The following is a 20801-nucleotide window of genomic DNA, read 5'->3' as shown; positions in this document are numbered from 1 at the left end:
CTGACTGACTGTAGTATAATACATTATACTGTGTTATAGTAACCCTGTCTGACTGACTGTAGTATAATACATTATACTGTGTTATAGTAACCCTGTCTGTCTGACTGTAGTATAATACATTATACTGTGTTATAGTAACCCTGTCTGACTGACTGTAGTATAATACATTATACTGTGTTATAGTAACCCTGTCTGACTGACTGTAGTATAATACATTATACTGTGTTATAGTAACCCTGTCTGACTGACTGTAGTATAATACATTATACTGTGTTATAGTAACCCTGTCTGTCTGACTGTAGTATAATACATTATACTGTGTTATAGTAACCCTGTCTGACTGACTGTAGTATAATACATTATACTGTGTTATAGTAACCCTGTCTGACTGTAGTATAATACATTATACTGTGTTATAGTAACCCTGTCTGTCTGACTGTAGTATAATACATTATACTGTGTTATAGTAACCCTGTCTGACTGTAGTATAATACATTATACTGTGTTATAGTAACCCTGTCAGACTGACTGTAGTATAATACATTATACTGTGTTATAGTAACCCTGTCTGACTGTAGTATAATACATTATACTGTGTTATAGTAACCCTGTCTGACTGACTGTAGTATAATACATTATACTGTGTTATAGTAACCCTGTCTGTCTGACTGTAGTATAATACATTATACTGTGTTATAGTAACCCTGTCTGACTGACTGTAGTATAATACATTATACTGTGTTATAGTAACCCTGTCTGATTGACTGTAGTATAATACATTATACTGTGTTATAGTAACCCTGTCTGACTGTAGTATAATACATTATACTGTGTTATAGTAACCCTGTCTGTCTGACTGTAGTATAATACATTATACTGTGTTATAGTAACCCTGTCTGACTGACTGTAGTATAATACATTATACTGTGTTATAGTAACCCTGTCTGATTGACTGTAGAATAATACATTATACTGTGTTATAGTAACCCTGTCTGACTGTAGTATAATACATTATACTGTGTTATAGTAACCCTGTCTGACTGTAGTATAATACATTATACTGTGTTATAGTAACCCTGTCTGACTGACTGTAGTATAATACATTATACTGTGTTATAGTAACCCTGTCTGACTGTAGTATAATACATTATACTGTGTTATAGTAACCCTGTCTGACTGACTTTAGTATAATACATTATACTGTGTTATAGTAACCCTGTCTGTCTGACTGTAGTATAATACATTATACTGTGTTATAGTAACCCTGTCTGTCTGACTGTAGTATAATACATTATACTGTGTTATAGTAACCCTGTCTGTCTGACTGTAGTATAATACATTATACTGTGTTATAGTAACCCTGTCTGACTGACTGTAGTATAATACATTATACTGTGTTATAGTAACCCTGTCTGTCTGACTGTAGTATAATACATTATACTGTGTTATAGTAACCCTGTCTGACTGTAGTATAATACATTATTCTGTGTTATAGTAACCCTGTCTGACTGTAGTATAATACATTATACTGTGTTATAGTAACCCTGTCTGTCTGACTGTAGTATAATACATTATACTGTGTTATAGTAACCCTGTCTGTCTGACTGTAGTATAATACATTATACTGTGTTATAGTAACCCTGTCTGACTGACTGTAGTATAATACATTATACTGTGTTATAGTAACCCTGTCTGTCTGACTGTAGTATAATACATTATACTGTGTTATAGTAACCCTGTCTGACTGTAGTATAATACATTATACTGTGTTATAGTAACCCTGTCTGACTGTAGTATAATACATTATACTGTGTTATAGTAACCCTGTCTGACTGACTGTAGTATAATACATTATACTGTGTTATAGTAACCCTGTCTGACTGTAGTATAATACATTATACTGTGTTATAGTAACCCTGTCTGTCTGACTGTAGTATAATACATTATACTGTGTTATAGTAACCCTGTCTGACTGTAGTATAATACATTATACTGTGTTATAGTAACCCTGTCTGACTGTAGTATAATACATTATTCTGTGTTATAGTAACCCTGTCTGACTGTAGTATAATACATTATACTGTGTTATAGTAACCCTGTCTGTCTGACTGTAGTATAATACATTATACTGTGTTATAGTAACCCTGTCTGACTGACTGTAGTATAATACATTATACTGTGTTATAGTAACCCTGTCTGACTGACTGTAGTATAATACATTATACTGTGTTATAGTAACCCTGTCAGACTGACTGTAGTATAATACATTATACTGTGTTATAGTAACCCTGTCTGACTGTAGTATAATACATTATACTGTGTTATAGTAACCCTGTCTGTCTGACTGTAGTATAATACAGTATACTGTGTTATAGTAACCCTGTCTGACTGTAGTATAATACATTATACTGTGTTATAGTAACCCTGTCTGACTGACTGTAGTATAATACATTATACTGTGTTATAGTAACCCTGTCTGTCTGACTGTAGTATAATACATTATACTGTGTTATAGTAACCCTGTCTGACTGTAGTATAATACATTATACTGTGTTATAGTAACCCTGTCTGACTGACTGTAGTATAATACATTATACTGTGTTATAGTAACCCTGTCTGACTGTAGTATAATACATTATACTGTGTTATAGTAACCCTGTCTGACTGACTGTAGTATAATACATTATACTGTGTTATAGTAACCCTGTCTGACTGTAGTATAATACATTATACTGTGTTATAGTAACCCTGTCTGACTGACTGTAGTATAATACATTATACTGTGTTATAGTAACCCTGACTGACTGTAGTATAATACATTATACTGTGTTATAGTAACCCTGTCTGACTGACTGTAGTATAATACATTATACTGTGTTATAGTAACCCTGTCTGTCTGACTGTAGTATAATACATTATACTGTGTTATAGTAACCCTGTCTGTCTGACTGTAGTATAATACATTATACTGTGTTATAGTAACCCTGTCTGTCTGACTGTAGTATAATACATTATACTGTGTTATAGTAACCCTGTCTGACTGACTGTAGTATAATACATTATACTGTGTTATAGTAACCCTGTCTGTCTGACTGTAGTATAATACATTATACTGTGTTATAGTAACCCTGTCTGACTGTAGTATAATACATTATTCTGTGTTATAGTAACCCTGTCTGACTGACTGTAGTATAATACATTATACTGTGTTATAGTAACCCTGTCTGACTGTAGTATAATACATTATACTGTGTTATAGTAACCCTGTCTGACTGACTGTAGTATAATACATTATACTGTGTTATAGTAACCCTGTCTGACTGTAGTATAATACATTATACTGTGTTATAGTAACCCTGTCTGTCTGACTGTAGTATAATACATTATACTGTGTTATAGTAACCCTGTCTGACTGTAGTATAATACATTATACTGTGTTATAGTAACCCTGTCTGACTGACTGTAGTATAATACATTATACTGTGTTATAGTAACCCTGTCTGACTGTAGTATAATACATTATACTGTGTTATAGTAACCCTGTCAGACTGACTGTAGTATAATACATTATACTGTGTTATAGTAACCCTGTCTGACTGACTGTAGTATAATACATTATACTGTGTTATAGTAACCCTGTCTGACTGACTGTAGTATAATACATTATACTGTGTTATAGTAACCCTGTCAGACTGACTGTAGTATAATACATTATACTGTGTTATAGTAACCCTGTCTGACTGTAGTATAATACATTATACTGTGTTATAGTAACCCTGTCTGACTGACTGTAGTATAATACATTATACTGTGTTATAGTAACCCTGACTGACTGTAGTATAATACATTATACTGTGTTATAGTAACCCTGTCTGACTGTAGTATAATACATTATACTGTGTTATAGTAACCCTGTCTGACTGACTGTAGTATAATACATTATACTGTGTTATAGTAACCCTGTCAGACTGTAGTATAATACATTATACTGTGTTATAGTAACCCTGTCTGACTGTAGTATAATACATTATACTGTGTTATAGTAACCCTGTCTGACTGACTGTAGTATAATACATTATACTGTGTTATAGTAACCCTGTCTGTCTGACTGTAGTATAATACATTATACTGTGTTATAGTAACCCTGTCTGACTGTAGTATAATACATTATACTGTGTTATAGTAACCCTGTCAGACTGACTGTAGTATAATACATTATACTGTGTTATAGTAACCCTGTCTGTCTGACTGTAGTATAATACATTATACTGTGTTATAGTAACCCTGACTGACTGTAGTATAATAAATTATACTGTGTTATAGTAACCCTGTCTGACTGACTGTAGTATAATACATTATACTGTGTTATAGTAACCCTGTCAGACTGACTGTAGTATAATACATTATACTGTGTTATAGTAACCCTGTCTGACTGTAGTATAATACATTATACTGTGTTATAGTAACCCTGTCTGACTGACTGTAGTATAATACATTATACTGTGTTATAGTAACCCTGACTGACTGTAGTATAATACATTATACTGTGTTATAGTAACCCTGTCTGACTGTAGTATAATACATTATACTGTGTTATAGTAACCCTGTCTGACTGACTGTAGTATAATACATTATACTGTGTTATAGTAACCCTGTCAGACTGTAGTATAATACATTATACTGTGTTATAGTAACCCTGTCTGACTGTAGTATAATACATTATACTGTGTTATAGTAACCCTGTCTGTCTGACTGTAGTATAATACATTATACTGTGTTATAGTAACCCTGTCTGACTGACTGTAGTATAATACATTATACTGTGTTATAGTAACCCTGTCTGTCTGACTGTAGTATAATACATTATACTGTGTTATAGTAACCCTGTCTGACTGTAGTATAATACATTATACTGTGTTATAGTAACCCTGTCAGACTGACTGTAGTATAATACATTATACTGTGTTATAGTAACCCTGTCTGTCTGACTGTAGTATAATACATTATACTGTGTTATAGTAACCCTGACTGACTGTAGTATAATAAATTATACTGTGTTATAGTAACCCTGTCTGACTGACTGTAGTATAATACATTATACTGTGTTATAGTAACCCTGTCTGACTGACTGTAGTATAATACATTATACTGTGTTATAGTAACCCTGTCTGACTGTAGTATAATATATTATACTGTGTTATAGTAACCCTGTCTGTCTGACTGTAGTATAATACATTATACTGTGTTATAGTAACCCTGTCTGACTGTAGTATAATACATTATACTGTGTTATAGTAACCCTGTCTGACTGTAGTATAATACATTATACTGTGTTATAGTAACCCTGTCTGACTGACTGTAGTATAATACATTATACTGTGTTATAGTAACCCTGTCTGACTGACTGTAGTATAATACATTATACTGTGTTATAGTAACCCTGTCTGACTGACTGTAGTATAATACATTATACTGTGTTATAGTAACCCTGTCTGTCTGACTGTAGTATAATACATTATACTGTGTTATAGTAACCCTGTCTGACTGACTGTAGTATAATACATTATACTGTGTTATAGTAACCCTGTCTGACTGTAGTATAATACATTATACTGTGTTATAGTAACCCTGTCTGTCTGACTGTAGTATAATACATTATACTGTGTTATAGTAACCCTGTCTGACTGTAGTATAATACATTATACTGTGTTATAGTAACCCTGTCAGACTGACTGTAGTATAATACATTATACTGTGTTATAGTAACCCTGTCTGACTGTAGTATAATACATTATACTGTGTTATAGTAACCCTGTCTGACTGACTGTAGTATAATACATTATACTGTGTTATAGTAACCCTGTCTGTCTGACTGTAGTATAATACATTATACTGTGTTATAGTAACCCTGTCTGACTGACTGTAGTATAATACATTATACTGTGTTATAGTAACCCTGTCTGATTGACTGTAGTATAATACATTATACTGTGTTATAGTAACCCTGTCTGACTGTAGTATAATACATTATACTGTGTTATACTAACCCTGTCTGTCTGACTGTAGTATAATACATTATACTGTGTTATAGTAACCCTGTCTGACTGACTGTAGTATAATACATTATACTGTGTTATAGTAACCCTGTCTGATTGACTGTAGAATAATACATTATACTGTGTTATAGTAACCCTGTCTGACTGTAGTATAATACATTATACTGTGTTATAGTAACCCTGTCTGACTGTAGTATAATACATTATACTGTGTTATAGTAACCCTGTCTGACTGACTGTAGTATAATACATTATACTGTGTTATAGTAACCCTGTCTGACTGTAGTATAATACATTATACTGTGTTATAGTAACCCTGTCTGACTGACTTTAGTATAATACATTATACTGTGTTATAGTAACCCTGTCTGTCTGACTGTAGTATAATACATTATACTGTGTTATAGTAACCCTGTCTGTCTGACTGTAGTATAATACATTATACTGTGTTATAGTAACCCTGTCTGTCTGACTGTAGTATAATACATTATACTGTGTTATAGTAACCCTGTCTGACTGACTGTAGTATAATACATTATACTGTGTTATAGTAACCCTGTCTGTCTGACTGTAGTATAATACATTATACTGTGTTATAGTAACCCTGTCTGACTGTAGTATAATACATTATTCTGTGTTATAGTAACCCTGTCTGACTGACTGTAGTATAATACATTATACTGTGTTATAGTAACCCTGTCTGACTGTAGTATAATACATTATACTGTGTTATAGTAACCCTGTCTGACTGTAGTATAATACATTATACTGTGTTATAGTAACCCTGTCTGACTGACTGTAGTATAATACATTATACTGTGTTATAGTAACCCTGTCTGACTGTAGTATAATACATTATACTGTGTTATAGTAACCCTGTCTGTCTGACTGTAGTATAATACATTATACTGTGTTATAGTAACCCTGTCTGACTGTAGTATAATACATTATACTGTGTTATAGTAACCCTGTCTGACTGACTGTAGTATAATACATTATACTGTGTTATAGTAACCCTGTCTGACTGTAGTATAATACATTATACTGTGTTATAGTAACCCTGTCAGACTGACTGTAGTATAATACATTATACTGTGTTATAGTAACCCTGTCTGACTGACTGTAGTATAATACATTATACTGTGTTATAGTAACCCTGTCTGACTGACTGTAGTATAATACATTATACTGTGTTATAGTAACCCTGTCAGACTGACTGTAGTATAATACATTATACTGTGTTATAGTAACCCTGTCTGACTGTAGTATAATACATTATACTGTGTTATAGTAACCCTGTCTGTCTGACTGTAGTATAATACAGTATACTGTGTTATAGTAACCCTGTCTGACTGTAGTATAATACATTATACTGTGTTATAGTAACCCTGTCTGACTGACTGTAGTATAATACATTATACTGTGTTATAGTAACCCTGTCTGACTGACTGTAGTATAATACATTATACTGTGTTATAGTAACCCTGTCTGACTGTAGTATAATACATTATACTGTGTTATAGTAACCCTGTCTGACTGACTGTAGTATAATACATTATACTGTGTTATAGTAACCCTGTCTGACTGACTGTAGTATAATACATTATACTGTGTTATAGTAACCCTGACTGACTGTAGTATAATACATTATACTGTGTTATAGTAACCCTGTCTGACTGACTGTAGTATAATACATTATACTGTGTTATAGTAACCCTGTCTGTCTGACTGTAGTATAATACATTATACTGTGTTATAGTAACCCTGTCTGTCTGACTGTAGTATAATACATTATACTGTGTTATAGTAACCCTGTCTGTCTGACTGTAGTATAATACATTATACTGTGTTATAGTAACCCTGTCTGACTGACTGTAGTATAATACATTATACTGTGTTATAGTAACCCTGTCTGTCTGACTGTAGTTATAATACATTATACTGTGTTATAGTAACCCTGTCTGACTGTAGTATAATACATTATTCTGTGTTATAGTAACCCCTGTCTGACTGACTGTAGTATAATACATTATACTGTGTTATAGTAACCCTGTCTGACTGTAGTATAATACATTATACTGTGTTATAGTAACCCTGTCTGACTGACTGTAGTATAATACATTATACTGTGTTATAGTAACCCTGTCTGACTGTAGTATAATACATTATACTGTGTTATAGTAACCCTGTCTGTCTGACTGTAGTATAATACATTATACTGTGTTATAGTAACCCTGTCTGACTGTAGTATAATACATTATACTGTGTTATAGTAACCCTGTCTGACTGACTGTAGTATAATACATTATACTGTGTTATAGTAACCCTGTCTGACTGTAGTATAATACATTATACTGTGTTATAGTAACCCTGTCAGACTGACTGTAGTATAATACATTATACTGTGTTATAGTAACCCTGTCTGACTGACTGTAGTATAATACATTATACTGTGTTATAGTAACCCTGTCTGACTGACTGTAGTATAATACATTATACTGTGTTATAGTAACCCTGTCTGACTGTAGTATAATACATTATACTGTGTTATAGTAACCCTGTCTGTCTGACTGTAGTATAATACATTATACTGTGTTATAGTAACCCTGTCTGTCTGACTGTAGTATAATACATTATACTGTGTTATAGTAACCCTGTCTGACTGTAGTATAATACATTATACTGTGTTATAGTAACCCTGTCTGACTGTAGTATAATACATTATACTGTGTTATAGTAACCCTGTCTGTCTGACTGTAGTATAATACATTATACTGTGTTATAGTAACCCTGTCTGACTGTAGTATAATACATTATACTGTGTTATAGTAACCCTGTCTGACTGTAGTATAATACATTATACTGTGTTATAGTAACCCTGTCAGACTGACTGTAGTATAATACATTATACTGTGTTATAGTAACCCTGTCTGACTGTAGTATAATACATTATACTGTGTTATAGTAACCCTGTCTGTCTGACTGTAGTATAATACAGTATACTGTGTTATAGTAACCCTGTCTGACTGTAGTATAATACATTATACTGTGTTATAGTAACCCTGTCTGACTGACTGTAGTATAATACATTATACTGTGTTATAGTAACCCTGTCTGACTGTAGTATAATACATTATACTGTGTTATAGTAACCCTGTCTGACTGACTGTAGTATAATACATTATACTGTGTTATAGTAACCCTGTCTGACTGTAGTATAATACATTATACTGTGTTATAGTAACCCTGTCTGACTGACTGTAGTATAATACATTATACTGTGTTATAGTAACCCTGACTGACTGTAGTATAATACATTATACTGTGTTATAGTAACCCTGTCTGACTGTAGTATAATATATTATACTGTGTTATAGTAACCCTGTCAGACTGTAGTATAATACATTATACTGTGTTATAGTAACCCTGTCTGACTGTAGTATAATACATTATACTGTGTTATAGTAACCCTGTCTGACTGACTGTAGTATAATACATTATACTGTGTTATAGTAACCCTGTCAGACTGACTGTAGTATAATACATTATACTGTGTTATAGTAACCCTGTCTGTCTGACTGTAGTATAATACATTATACTGTGTTATAGTAACCCTGTCTGACTGACTGTAGTATAATACATTATACTGTGTTATAGTAACCCTGTCTCACTGACTGTAGTATAATACATTATACTGTGTTATAGTAACCCTGTCTGACTGACTGTAGTATAATACATTATACTGTGTTATAGTAACCCTGTCAGACTGACTGTAGTATAATACATTATACTGTGTTATAGTAACCCTGTCTGTCTGACTGTAGTATAATACATTATACTGTGTTATAGTAACCCTGACTGACTGTAGTATAATACATTATACTGTGTTATAGTAACCCTGTCTGACTGTAGTATAATATATTATACTGTGTTATAGTAACCCTGTCAGACTGTAGTATAATACATTATACTGTGTTATAGTAACCCTGTCTGACTGTAGTATAATACATTATACTGTGTTATAGTAACCCTGTCTGACTGACTGTAGTATAATACATTATACTGTGTTATAGTAACCCTGTCAGACTGACTGTAGTATAATACATTATACTGTGTTATAGTAACCCTGTCTGACTGTAGTATAATACATTATACTGTGTTATAGTAACCCTGTCTGACTGACTGTAGTATAATACATTATACTGTGTTATAGTAACCCTGTCTGACTGACTGTAGTATAATACATTATACTGTGTTATAGTAACCCTGTCTGACTGACTGTAGTATAATACATTATACTGTGTTATAGTAACCCTGTCTGACTGTAGTATAATACATTATACTGTGTTATAGTAACCCTGTCTGACTGTAGTATAATACATTATACTGTGTTATAGTAACCCTGTCTGACTGTAGTATAATACATTATACTGTGTTATAGTAACCCTGTCTGACTGTAGTATAATACATTATACTGTGTTATAGTAACCCTGTCTGTCCTGACTGTAGTATAATACATTATACTGTGTTATAGTAACCCTGTCTGTCTGACTGTAGTATAATACATTATACTGTGTTATAGTAACCCCTGTCTGACTGTAGTATAATACATTATACTGTGTTATAGTAACCCTGTCTGACTGTAGTATAATACATTATACTGTGTTATAGTAACCCTGTCTGTCTGACTGTAGTATAATACATTATACTGTGTTATAGTAACCCTGTCTGTCTGACTGTAGTATAATACATTATACTGTGTTATAGTAACCCTGTCTGACTGTAGTATAATACATTATACTATGTTATAGTAACCCTGTCTGACTGACTGTAGTATAATACATTATACTGTGTTATAGTAACCCTGTCTGTCTGACTGTAGTATAATACATTATACTGTGTTATAGTAACCCTGTCTGACTGACTGTAGTATAATACATTATACTGTGTTATAGTAACCCTGTCTGACTGACTGTAGTATAATACATTATACTGTGTTATAGTAACCCTGTCTGTCTGACTGTAGTATAATACATTATACTGTGTTATAGTAACCCTGTCTGACTGACTGTAGTATAATACATTATACTGTGTTATAGTAACCCTGTCTGATTGACTGTAGTATAATACATTATACTGTGTTATAGTAACCCTGTCTGACTGTAGTATAATACATTATACTGTGTTATAGTAACCCTGTCTGTCTGACTGTAGTATAATACATTATACTGTGTTATAGTAACCCTGTCTGACTGACTGTAGTATAATACATTATACTGTGTTATAGTAACCCTGTCTGATTGACTGTAGAATAATACATTATACTGTGTTATAGTAACCCTGTCTGACTGTAGTATAATACATTATACTGTGTTATAGTAACCCTGTCTGACTGTAGTATAATACATTATACTGTGTTATAGTAACCCTGTCTGACTGACTGTAGTATAATACATTATACTGTGTTATAGTAACCCTGTCTGACTGTAGTATAATACATTATACTGTGTTATAGTAACCCTGTCTGACTGACTTTAGTATAATACATTATACTGTGTTATAGTAACCCTGTCTGTCTGACTGTAGTATAATACATTATACTGTGTTATAGTAACCCTGTCTGTCTGACTGTAGTATAATACATTATACTGTGTTATAGTAACCCTGTCTGTCTGACTGTAGTATAATACATTATACTGTGTTATAGTAACCCTGTCTGACTGACTGTAGTATAATACATTATACTGTGTTATAGTAACCCTGTCTGTCTGACTGTAGTATAATACATTATACTGTGTTATAGTAACCCTGTCTGACTGTAGTATAATACATTATTCTGTGTTATAGTAACCCTGTCTGACTGACTGTAGTATAATACATTATACTGTGTTATAGTAACCCTGTCTGACTGTAGTATAATACATTATACTGTGTTATAGTAACCCTGTCTGACTGTAGTATAATACATTATACTGTGTTATAGTAACCCTGTCTGACTGACTGTAGTATAATACATTATACTGTGTTATAGTAACCCTGTCTGACTGTAGTATAATACATTATACTGTGTTATAGTAACCCTGTCTGACTGTAGTATAATACATTATACTGTGTTATAGTAACCCTGTCTGACTGTAGTATAATACATTATACTGTGTTATAGTAACCCTGTCTGACTGACTGTAGTATAATACATTATACTGTGTTATAGTAACCCTGTCTGACTGTAGTATAATACATTATACTGTGTTATAGTAACCCTGTCAGACTGACTGTAGTATAATACATTATACTGTGTTATAGTAACCCTGTCTGACTGACTGTAGTATAATACATTATACTGTGTTATAGTAACCCTGTCTGACTGACTGTAGTATAATACATTATACTGTGTTATAGTAACCCTGTCAGACTGACTGTAGTATAATACATTATACTGTGTTATAGTAACCCTGTCTGACTGTAGTATAATACATTATACTGTGTTATAGTAACCCTGTCTGTCTGACTGTAGTATAATACAGTATACTGTGTTATAGTAACCCTGTCTGACTGTAGTATAATACATTATACTGTGTTATAGTAACCCTGTCTGACTGACTGTAGTATAATACATTATACTGTGTTATAGTAACCCTGTCTGACTGACTGTAGTATAATACATTATACTGTGTTATAGTAACCCTGTCTGACTGTAGTATAATACATTATACTGTGTTATAGTAACCCTGTCTGACTGACTGTAGTATAATACATTATACTGTGTTATAGTAACCCTGTCTGACTGACTGTAGTATAATACATTATACTGTGTTATAGTAACCCTGACTGACTGTAGTATAATACATTATACTGTGTTATAGTAACCCTGTCTGACTGACTGTAGTATAATAAATTATACTGTGTTATAGTAACCCTGTCTGTCTGACTGTAGTATAATACATTATACTGTGTTATAGTAACCCTGTCTGTCTGACTGTAGTATAATACATTATACTGTGTTATAGTAACCCTGTCTGTCTGACTGTAGTATAATACATTATACTGTGTTATAGTAACCCTGTCTGACTGACTGTAGTATAATACATTATACTGTGTTATAGTAACCCTGTCTGTCTGACTGTAGTATAATACATTATACTGTGTTATAGTAACCCTGTCTGACTGTAGTATAATACATTATTCTGTGTTATAGTAACCCTGTCTGACTGACTGTAGTATAATACATTATACTGTGTTATAGTAACCCTGTCTGACTGTAGTATAATACATTATACTGTGTTATAGTAACCCTGTCTGACTGACTGTAGTATAATACATTATACTGTGTTATAGTAACCCTGTCTGACTGTAGTATAATACATTATACTGTGTTATAGTAACCCTGTCTGTCTGACTGTAGTATAATACATTATACTGTGTTATAGTAACCCTGTCTGACTGTAGTATAATACATTATACTGTGTTATAGTAACCCTGTCTGACTGACTGTAGTATAATACATTATACTGTGTTATAGTAACCCTGTCTGACTGTAGTATAATACATTATACTGTGTTATAGTAACCCTGTCAGACTGACTGTAGTATAATACATTATACTGTGTTATAGTAACCCTGTCTGACTGACTGTAGTATAATACATTATACTGTGTTATAGTAACCCTGTCTGACTGACTGTAGTATAATACATTATACTGTGTTATAGTAACCCTGTCTGACTGTAGTATAATACATTATACTGTGTTATAGTAACCCTGTCTGTCTGACTGTAGTATAATACATTATACTGTGTTATAGTAACCCTGTCTGTCTGACTGTAGTATAATACATTATACTGTGTTATAGTAACCCTGTCTGACTGTAGTATAATACATTATACTGTGTTATAGTAACCCTGTCTGACTGTAGTATAATACATTATACTGTGTTATAGTAACCCTGTCTGTCTGACTGTAGTATAATACATTATACTGTGTTATAGTAACCCTGTCTGACTGTAGTATAATACATTATACTGTGTTATAGTAACCCTGTCTGACTGTAGTATAATACATTATACTGTGTTATAGTAACCCTGTCAGACTGACTGTAGTATAATACATTATACTGTGTTATAGTAACCCTGTCTGACTGTAGTATAATACATTATACTGTGTTATAGTAACCCTGTCTGTCTGACTGTAGTATAATACAGTATACTGTGTTATAGTAACCCTGTCTGACTGTAGTATAATACATTATACTGTGTTATAGTAACCCTGTCTGACTGACTGTAGTATAATACATTATACTGTGTTATAGTAACCCTGTCTGACTGTAGTATAATACATTATACTGTGTTATAGTAACCCTGTCTGACTGACTGTAGTATAATACATTATACTGTGTTATAGTAACCCTGTCTGACTGTAGTATAATACATTATACTGTGTTATAGTAACCCTGTCTGACTGACTGTAGTATAATACATTATACTGTGTTATAGTAACCCTGACTGACTGTAGTATAATACATTATACTGTGTTATAGTAACCCTGTCTGACTGTAGTATAATATATTATACTGTGTTATAGTAACCCTGTCAGACTGTAGTATAATACATTATACTGTGTTATAGTAACCCTGTCTGACTGTAGTATAATACATTATACTGTGTTATAGTAACCCTGTCTGACTGACTGTAGTATAATACATTATACTGTGTTATAGTAACCCTGTCAGACTGACTGTAGTATAATACATTATACTGTGTTATAGTAACCCTGTCTGTCTGACTGTAGTATAATACATTATACTGTGTTATAGTAACCCTGTCTGACTGACTGTAGTATAATACATTATACTGTGTTATAGTAACCCTGTCTGACTGACTGTAGTATAATACATTATACTGTGTTATAGTAACCCTGTCTGACTGTAGTATAATACATTATACTGTGTTATAGTAACCCTGTCTGACTGTAGTATAATACATTATACTGTGTTATAGTAACCCTGTCTGACTGTAGTATAATACATTATACTGTGTTATAGTAACCCTGTCTGACTGTAGTATAATACATTATACTGTGTTATAGTAACCCTGTCTGTCTGACTGTAGTATAATACATTATACTGTGTTATAGTAACCCTGTCTGTCTGACTGTAGTATAATACATTATACTGTGTTATAGTAACCCTGTCTGACTGTAGTATAATACATTATACTGTGTTATAGTAACCCTGTCTGACTGTAGTATAATACATTATACTGTGTTATAGTAACCCTGTCTGTCTGACTGTAGTATAATACATTATACTGTGTTATAGTAACCCTGTCTGTCTGACTGTAGTATAATACATTATACTGTGTTATAGTAACCCTGTCTGACTGTAGTATAATACATTATACTATGTTATAGTAACCCTGTCTGACTGACTGTAGTATAATACATTATACTGTGTTATAGTAACCCTGTCTGTCTGACTGTAGTATAATACATTATACTGTGTTATAGTAACCCTGTCTGACTGTAGTATAATACATTATACTGTGTTATAGTAACCCTGTCTGTCTGACTGTAGTATAATACATTATACTGTGTTATAGTAACCCTGTCTGTCTGACTGTAGTATAATACATAATACTGTGTTATAGTAACCCTGTCTGACTGACTGTAGTATAATACATTATACTGTGTTATAGTAACCCTGTCTGTCTGACTGTAGTATAATACATTATACTGTGTTATAGTAACCCTGTCAGACTGTAGTATAATACATTATACTGTGTTATAGTAACCCTGTCTGACTGTAGTATAATACATTATACTGTGTTATAGTAACCCTGTCTGACTGACTGTAGTATAATACATTATACTGTGTTATAGTAACCCTGTCTGACTGTAGTATAATACATTATACTGTGTTATAGTAACCCTGTCTGTCTGACTGTAGTATAATACATTATACTGTGTTATAGTAACCCTGTCTGACTGACTGTAGTATAATACATTATACTGTGTTATAGTAACCCTGTCTGATTGACTGTAGTATAATACAATATACTGTGTTATAGTAACCCTGTCTGACTGTAGTATAATACATTATACTGTGTTATAGTAACCCTGTCTGTCTGACTGTAGTATAATACATTATACTATGTTATAGTAACCCTGTCTGTCTGACTGTAGTATAATACATTATACTGTGTTATAGTAACCCTGTCTGACTGACTGTAGTATAATACATTATACTGTGTTATAGTAACCCTGTCTGTCTGACTGTAGTATAATACATTATACTGTGTTATAGTAACCCTGTCTGACTGACTGTAGTATAATACATTATACTGTGTTATAGTAACCCTGTCTGTCTGACTGTAGTATAATACATTATACTGTGTTATAGTAACCCTGTCTGTCTGACTGTAGTATAATACATAATACTGTGTTATAGTAACCCTGTCTGACTGACTGTAGTATAATACATTATACTGTGTTATAGTAACCCTGTCTGTCTGACTGTAGTATAATACATTATACTGTGTTATAGTAACCCTGTCTGACTGTAGTATAATACATTATACTGTGTTATAGTAACCCTGTCTGACTGTAGTATAATACATTATACTGTGTTATAGTAACCCTGTCTGACTGACTGTAGTATAATACATTATACTGTGTTATAGTAACCCTGTCTGACTGTAGTATAATACATTATACTGTGTTATAGTAACCCTGTCTGACTGACTGTAGTATAATACATTATACTGTGTTATAGTAACCCTGTCTGTCTGACTGTAGTATAATACATTATACTGTGTTATAGTAACCCTGTCTGTCTGACTGTAGTATAATACATTATACTGTGTTATAGTAACCCTGTCTGTCTGACTGTAGTATAATATAGTATACTGTGTTATAGTAACCCTGTCTGACTGACTGTAGTATAATACATGATACTGTGTTATAGTAACCCTGTCTGTCTGACTGTAGTATAATACATTATACTGTGTTATAGTAACCCTGTCTGACTGTAGTATAATACATTATTCTGTGTTATAGTAACCCTGTCTGACTGACTGCAGTATAATACATTATACTGTGTTATAGTAACCCTGTCTGACTGTAGTATAATACATTATACTGTGTTATAGTAACCCTGTCTGACTGACTGTAGTATAATACATTATACTGTGTTATAGTAACTAGGGCTGAACGATTAATTGCATTCGCGATAATATCGCGATTTGACTGAACGCGATTTTCTAATCGCAACGTGCGCGATTTGAGGTGGTCACGTGACGCGACTTTTCATGCTGTCCAGCGCAATGGCCTCTTGCTCGACGGAACAGTCAGAAACTGACACAGCTGATACTTTAATATCGAAGAGGAACAGCACGTCGGTGGTGTGGAACTATTTTGGTTTTAAAAAAGAAGATGCTGAGCAGCGTCAGGTGTTGTGCAGAGCATGCCGTGCTCCGATTGCTACTTCACGGGGTAACACTACAAACCTGTTTCAGCACTTAAAAAAATACCACAAATCAATGCATGACAGTTGTATGACCAAAATGCCGAGCATCAGTGCGCGAGACAAGCCAAATACCTCAAGACAGGGATCACTGACAGAAATGTTCGAAAGTGTCACTCCGTATGAACGTAATTCAAAACGGCACGGAGAAATCACTCGGACAATAACCGAGTTCATAGCCAAAGATATGATGCCTCTCAGCACGGTGACCAAGCCTGGGTTCATGGCATTAATACATACGCTTGATAAACGTTACAGTATACCCTCCCGCACATACTTCAGTCAGACTGCCATACCGGAGCTGTACAAAAAGTGCAAAGAGAAAGTCGCCGCGGAACTTAAAACGGTGGAGTTTTTTGCTAGCACTACTGATATGTGGTCAAGCCGCACAGCTGAGCCGTACCAGAGTCTTACAGTCCATTTTATTGATGAAGATTTCAACCTCCGAGCTCGCTGCCTACAAACTACCTACTTCCCAGACGATCACACAGGGGAAAATATTGCAGCCGGCCTGAGAGAAGGGCTTGTCAGCTGGGATCTCCACGAGGAGAATCACGTCTGCATCACGACGGACAACGCGTCGAATATGGTGCTTGCTGCGCGGCTTAATGAATGGACGAGGCTCCAATGTTTTGGCCACAGATTACATCTTGCCATTGGTAAGTTATCGTGTGTGTGTGTGTGTGTGTGTGTGTGTGTGTGTGTGTGTGTGTGTGTGTGTGTGTGTGTTGTGTGTGTGTGTGTGTGTGTGTGTGCGCGAGTGCGAGAGAGAGAGATGCGTCGATTAGTAAAGCTGAATATACAAATATATATAAATGATATTATATAAATCGGATGGGATTAAATAAATTCATACTTCCACTCCTTTTCTAATATGTAAATTCATTTTACTTGCTTATATCATATGTCTGTCTGTGGTGGAATGCCCACCTGCATTTTTTTTCTTTTCTTGTTTTTGTTTTTTACATGTTTTTTTAGTGTTTATGAGAGAGAGAGAGAGAGAAAGAGAGAGAGAATTGACATGCAAATAAAGACCCTTTGAATTGAGAGAGAGAGAGAGGATGTGTTGTGGATGTGTGTATTTCAGAATTACAGCTAATTTGAGTGTGTAATAGTGAGAGCCTTGTATCAAAACTCAAATTGTGTGTAATACACTACTTTTTATTTCTTTTAGAAAATGCACTCAAAGATGACAGAGTGTCAAGGGCAACAGCACTGTGCAGGAAGCTGGTGGGGCACTTTTCCCACAGTTGGAAGAAGAAAGCAGCCCTGACGGAGGCACAGAGAGAGCTCAAACTCCCTGAGCACAACCTCATAACGGAGTGCCCAACAAGATGGGGTTCTAAAGAAATGATGATTGCCAGAGTGCTTGAACAGGCCAAAGCCATTTCTCAGGTATTGTCTGGAGATCGATATGCACGCTCCCTTATCCCAACCTGGCAGGATATTGACGTGTTGGAGTCGATTCACAAGGCACTGCATCCTCTACTGGAGTTTACTGATGCTCTTTCTGGAGAGGAGTATGTAAGCATCTCCTACCTCAAGCCAGTTCTCCACCTTTTTGCCACATCAGTCCTGGCTGAAGATGCTGAGGACACTGACCTGACTAAATCAATAAAAACCAAAGTCCTAGCATACCTCAATAACAAATATGGAGACCCAAACATCCAGGAGCTTTTGGATGTTGCCTGTTTCCTGGACCCTAGGTTCAAAATACAGTACATCAGTACAGACAACATCCCTGCTATCAAGACTCGTCTGAAGACAGAGATAGTAGACTTGGCACAACGTACATATCATTGGGTAAATAATTATGTATTTCACAAAAACAAAAATTTTCTGTAAAATCTAACTGGAAAACTAATGGCTGTTGTTTTCATCTAATAGGAGAAGAGGTCTCGTACTGAAACTGTTCAGATGCCTCAAAGTGCACAGTCCTTGGGGGAAAAGACGAAGAGGTCTCTTGGCAGTTTTTTCAAGACCAGTTCAGCCTCTCCTTCTTTGCCTGTAAATCTTGAAGATGTCGCAGAGGCAGAGATAAACAATTACCTGATGACTCCTACCATTGATGGAGAAGATGATCCATTGGCTTGGTGGAGGGTGCACAAGATCAGCTACCCACAGTTGTGCACCATGGCACGCAAGTATCTTTGTGTACCTGCTACAAGCGCTCCCTCAGAGCGTCTTTTTAGCACAGGAGGGAATATTGTGACTTGCACTCGCTCAGCCTTGAAGCCAGAAAAAGTCAATATTCTGGTTTTCTTAGCAAAAAACCTGTGAGCCACTGAGAACAGAACTGTTGGATAAGTATGGCTGGCAGTGCCATACTCGTAGTGAACTTTAGTCTGTGTGGTGTGTTATTGTTGTGTACTTGAGATAAGTGAGGCTCATCTATTTTATATTATAATATTCAAATCGTTTATAAAAAATAGTTTGTCTAAATTAAAAGTGCATTTCTCATTTTTTATTTATAACTTTATTTACTTTGATTTTACAAAATATTTTCAAAGCAAATTCCTTGTTTCAGTTGTGTGAAATGTTACTGACTTGGGAGCAGTAAGATACATACAATTTAAAATTATTTTTTTCTTAAGACTGTACCTTTTGCACACAGTGTTTACAAAGTTCATGCCTTTGTTTAAATTATTTAAATGCACAGTGGCAAAGCCACAGATGTTTCTGTAATGAGCAGTTCAATAAAAATGTCATTTATTTCAAGTCATACATGTTTGAATTTAATTCTAACAAATAGACCCAGCCTATGGGAAAGAACATTTCACACTAAATGTATATACTATTGTGTTGGTCATATTTAAATCATTCATTATGTTTTGTAGGGGAAAAAGGATAAATAAATTAAATCGCATATTAAATCGCAATCGCAATATTGGGGGCAAAAAATCGCAATTAGATTATTTTCCAAAATCGTTCAGCCTTAATAGTAACCCTGTCTGACTGTAGTATAATACATTATACTGTGTTATAGTAACCCTGTCTGTCTGACTGTAGTATAATACATTATACTGTGCTATAGTAACCCTGTCTGACTGTAGTATAATACATTATACTGTGTTATAGTAACCCTGTCTGACTGACTGTAGTATAATACATTATACTGTGTTATAGTAACCCTGTCTGACTGTAGTATAATACATTATACTGTGTTATAGTAACCCTGTCTGTCTGACTGTAGTATAATACATTATACTGTGTTATAGTAACCCTGTCTGAC

General features: G+C 34.1%; 2 protein-coding genes across 2 annotated transcripts in view; one reads left to right on the top strand and one right to left on the bottom strand.

The window, feature by feature from the left end:
• Positions 1 to 20801, bottom strand: part of LOC311119714 (tropomodulin-3-like) — a 79676-nt gene that overhangs the window by 12249 nt on the left and 46626 nt on the right. The gene's annotated exons all lie outside the window — the stretch shown is intronic.
• On the top strand, positions 17659 to 20292 carry LOC311119711 (E3 SUMO-protein ligase ZBED1-like). The gene is made up of 3 exons (XM_084194374.1): positions 17659 to 18228; positions 18744 to 19372; positions 19457 to 20292. The coding sequence occupies exons 1-3, from the start codon at positions 17670 to 17672 to the stop codon at positions 19847 to 19849; spliced, it is 1581 nt and encodes a 526-aa protein (XP_084050500.1). The 5' UTR covers positions 17659 to 17669; the 3' UTR covers positions 19850 to 20292.

This window comes from Coregonus lavaretus, assembly GCF_964263955.1.
Source record: "Coregonus lavaretus genome assembly, contig: HAP1_SCAFFOLD_290, whole genome shotgun sequence".
In the NCBI taxonomy this organism is placed as follows: domain Eukaryota; kingdom Metazoa; phylum Chordata; class Actinopteri; order Salmoniformes; family Salmonidae; genus Coregonus; species Coregonus lavaretus.
Note: the sequence above shows the minus strand (reverse complement) of the source record. Positions and strands in the feature narration are given on the sequence as shown.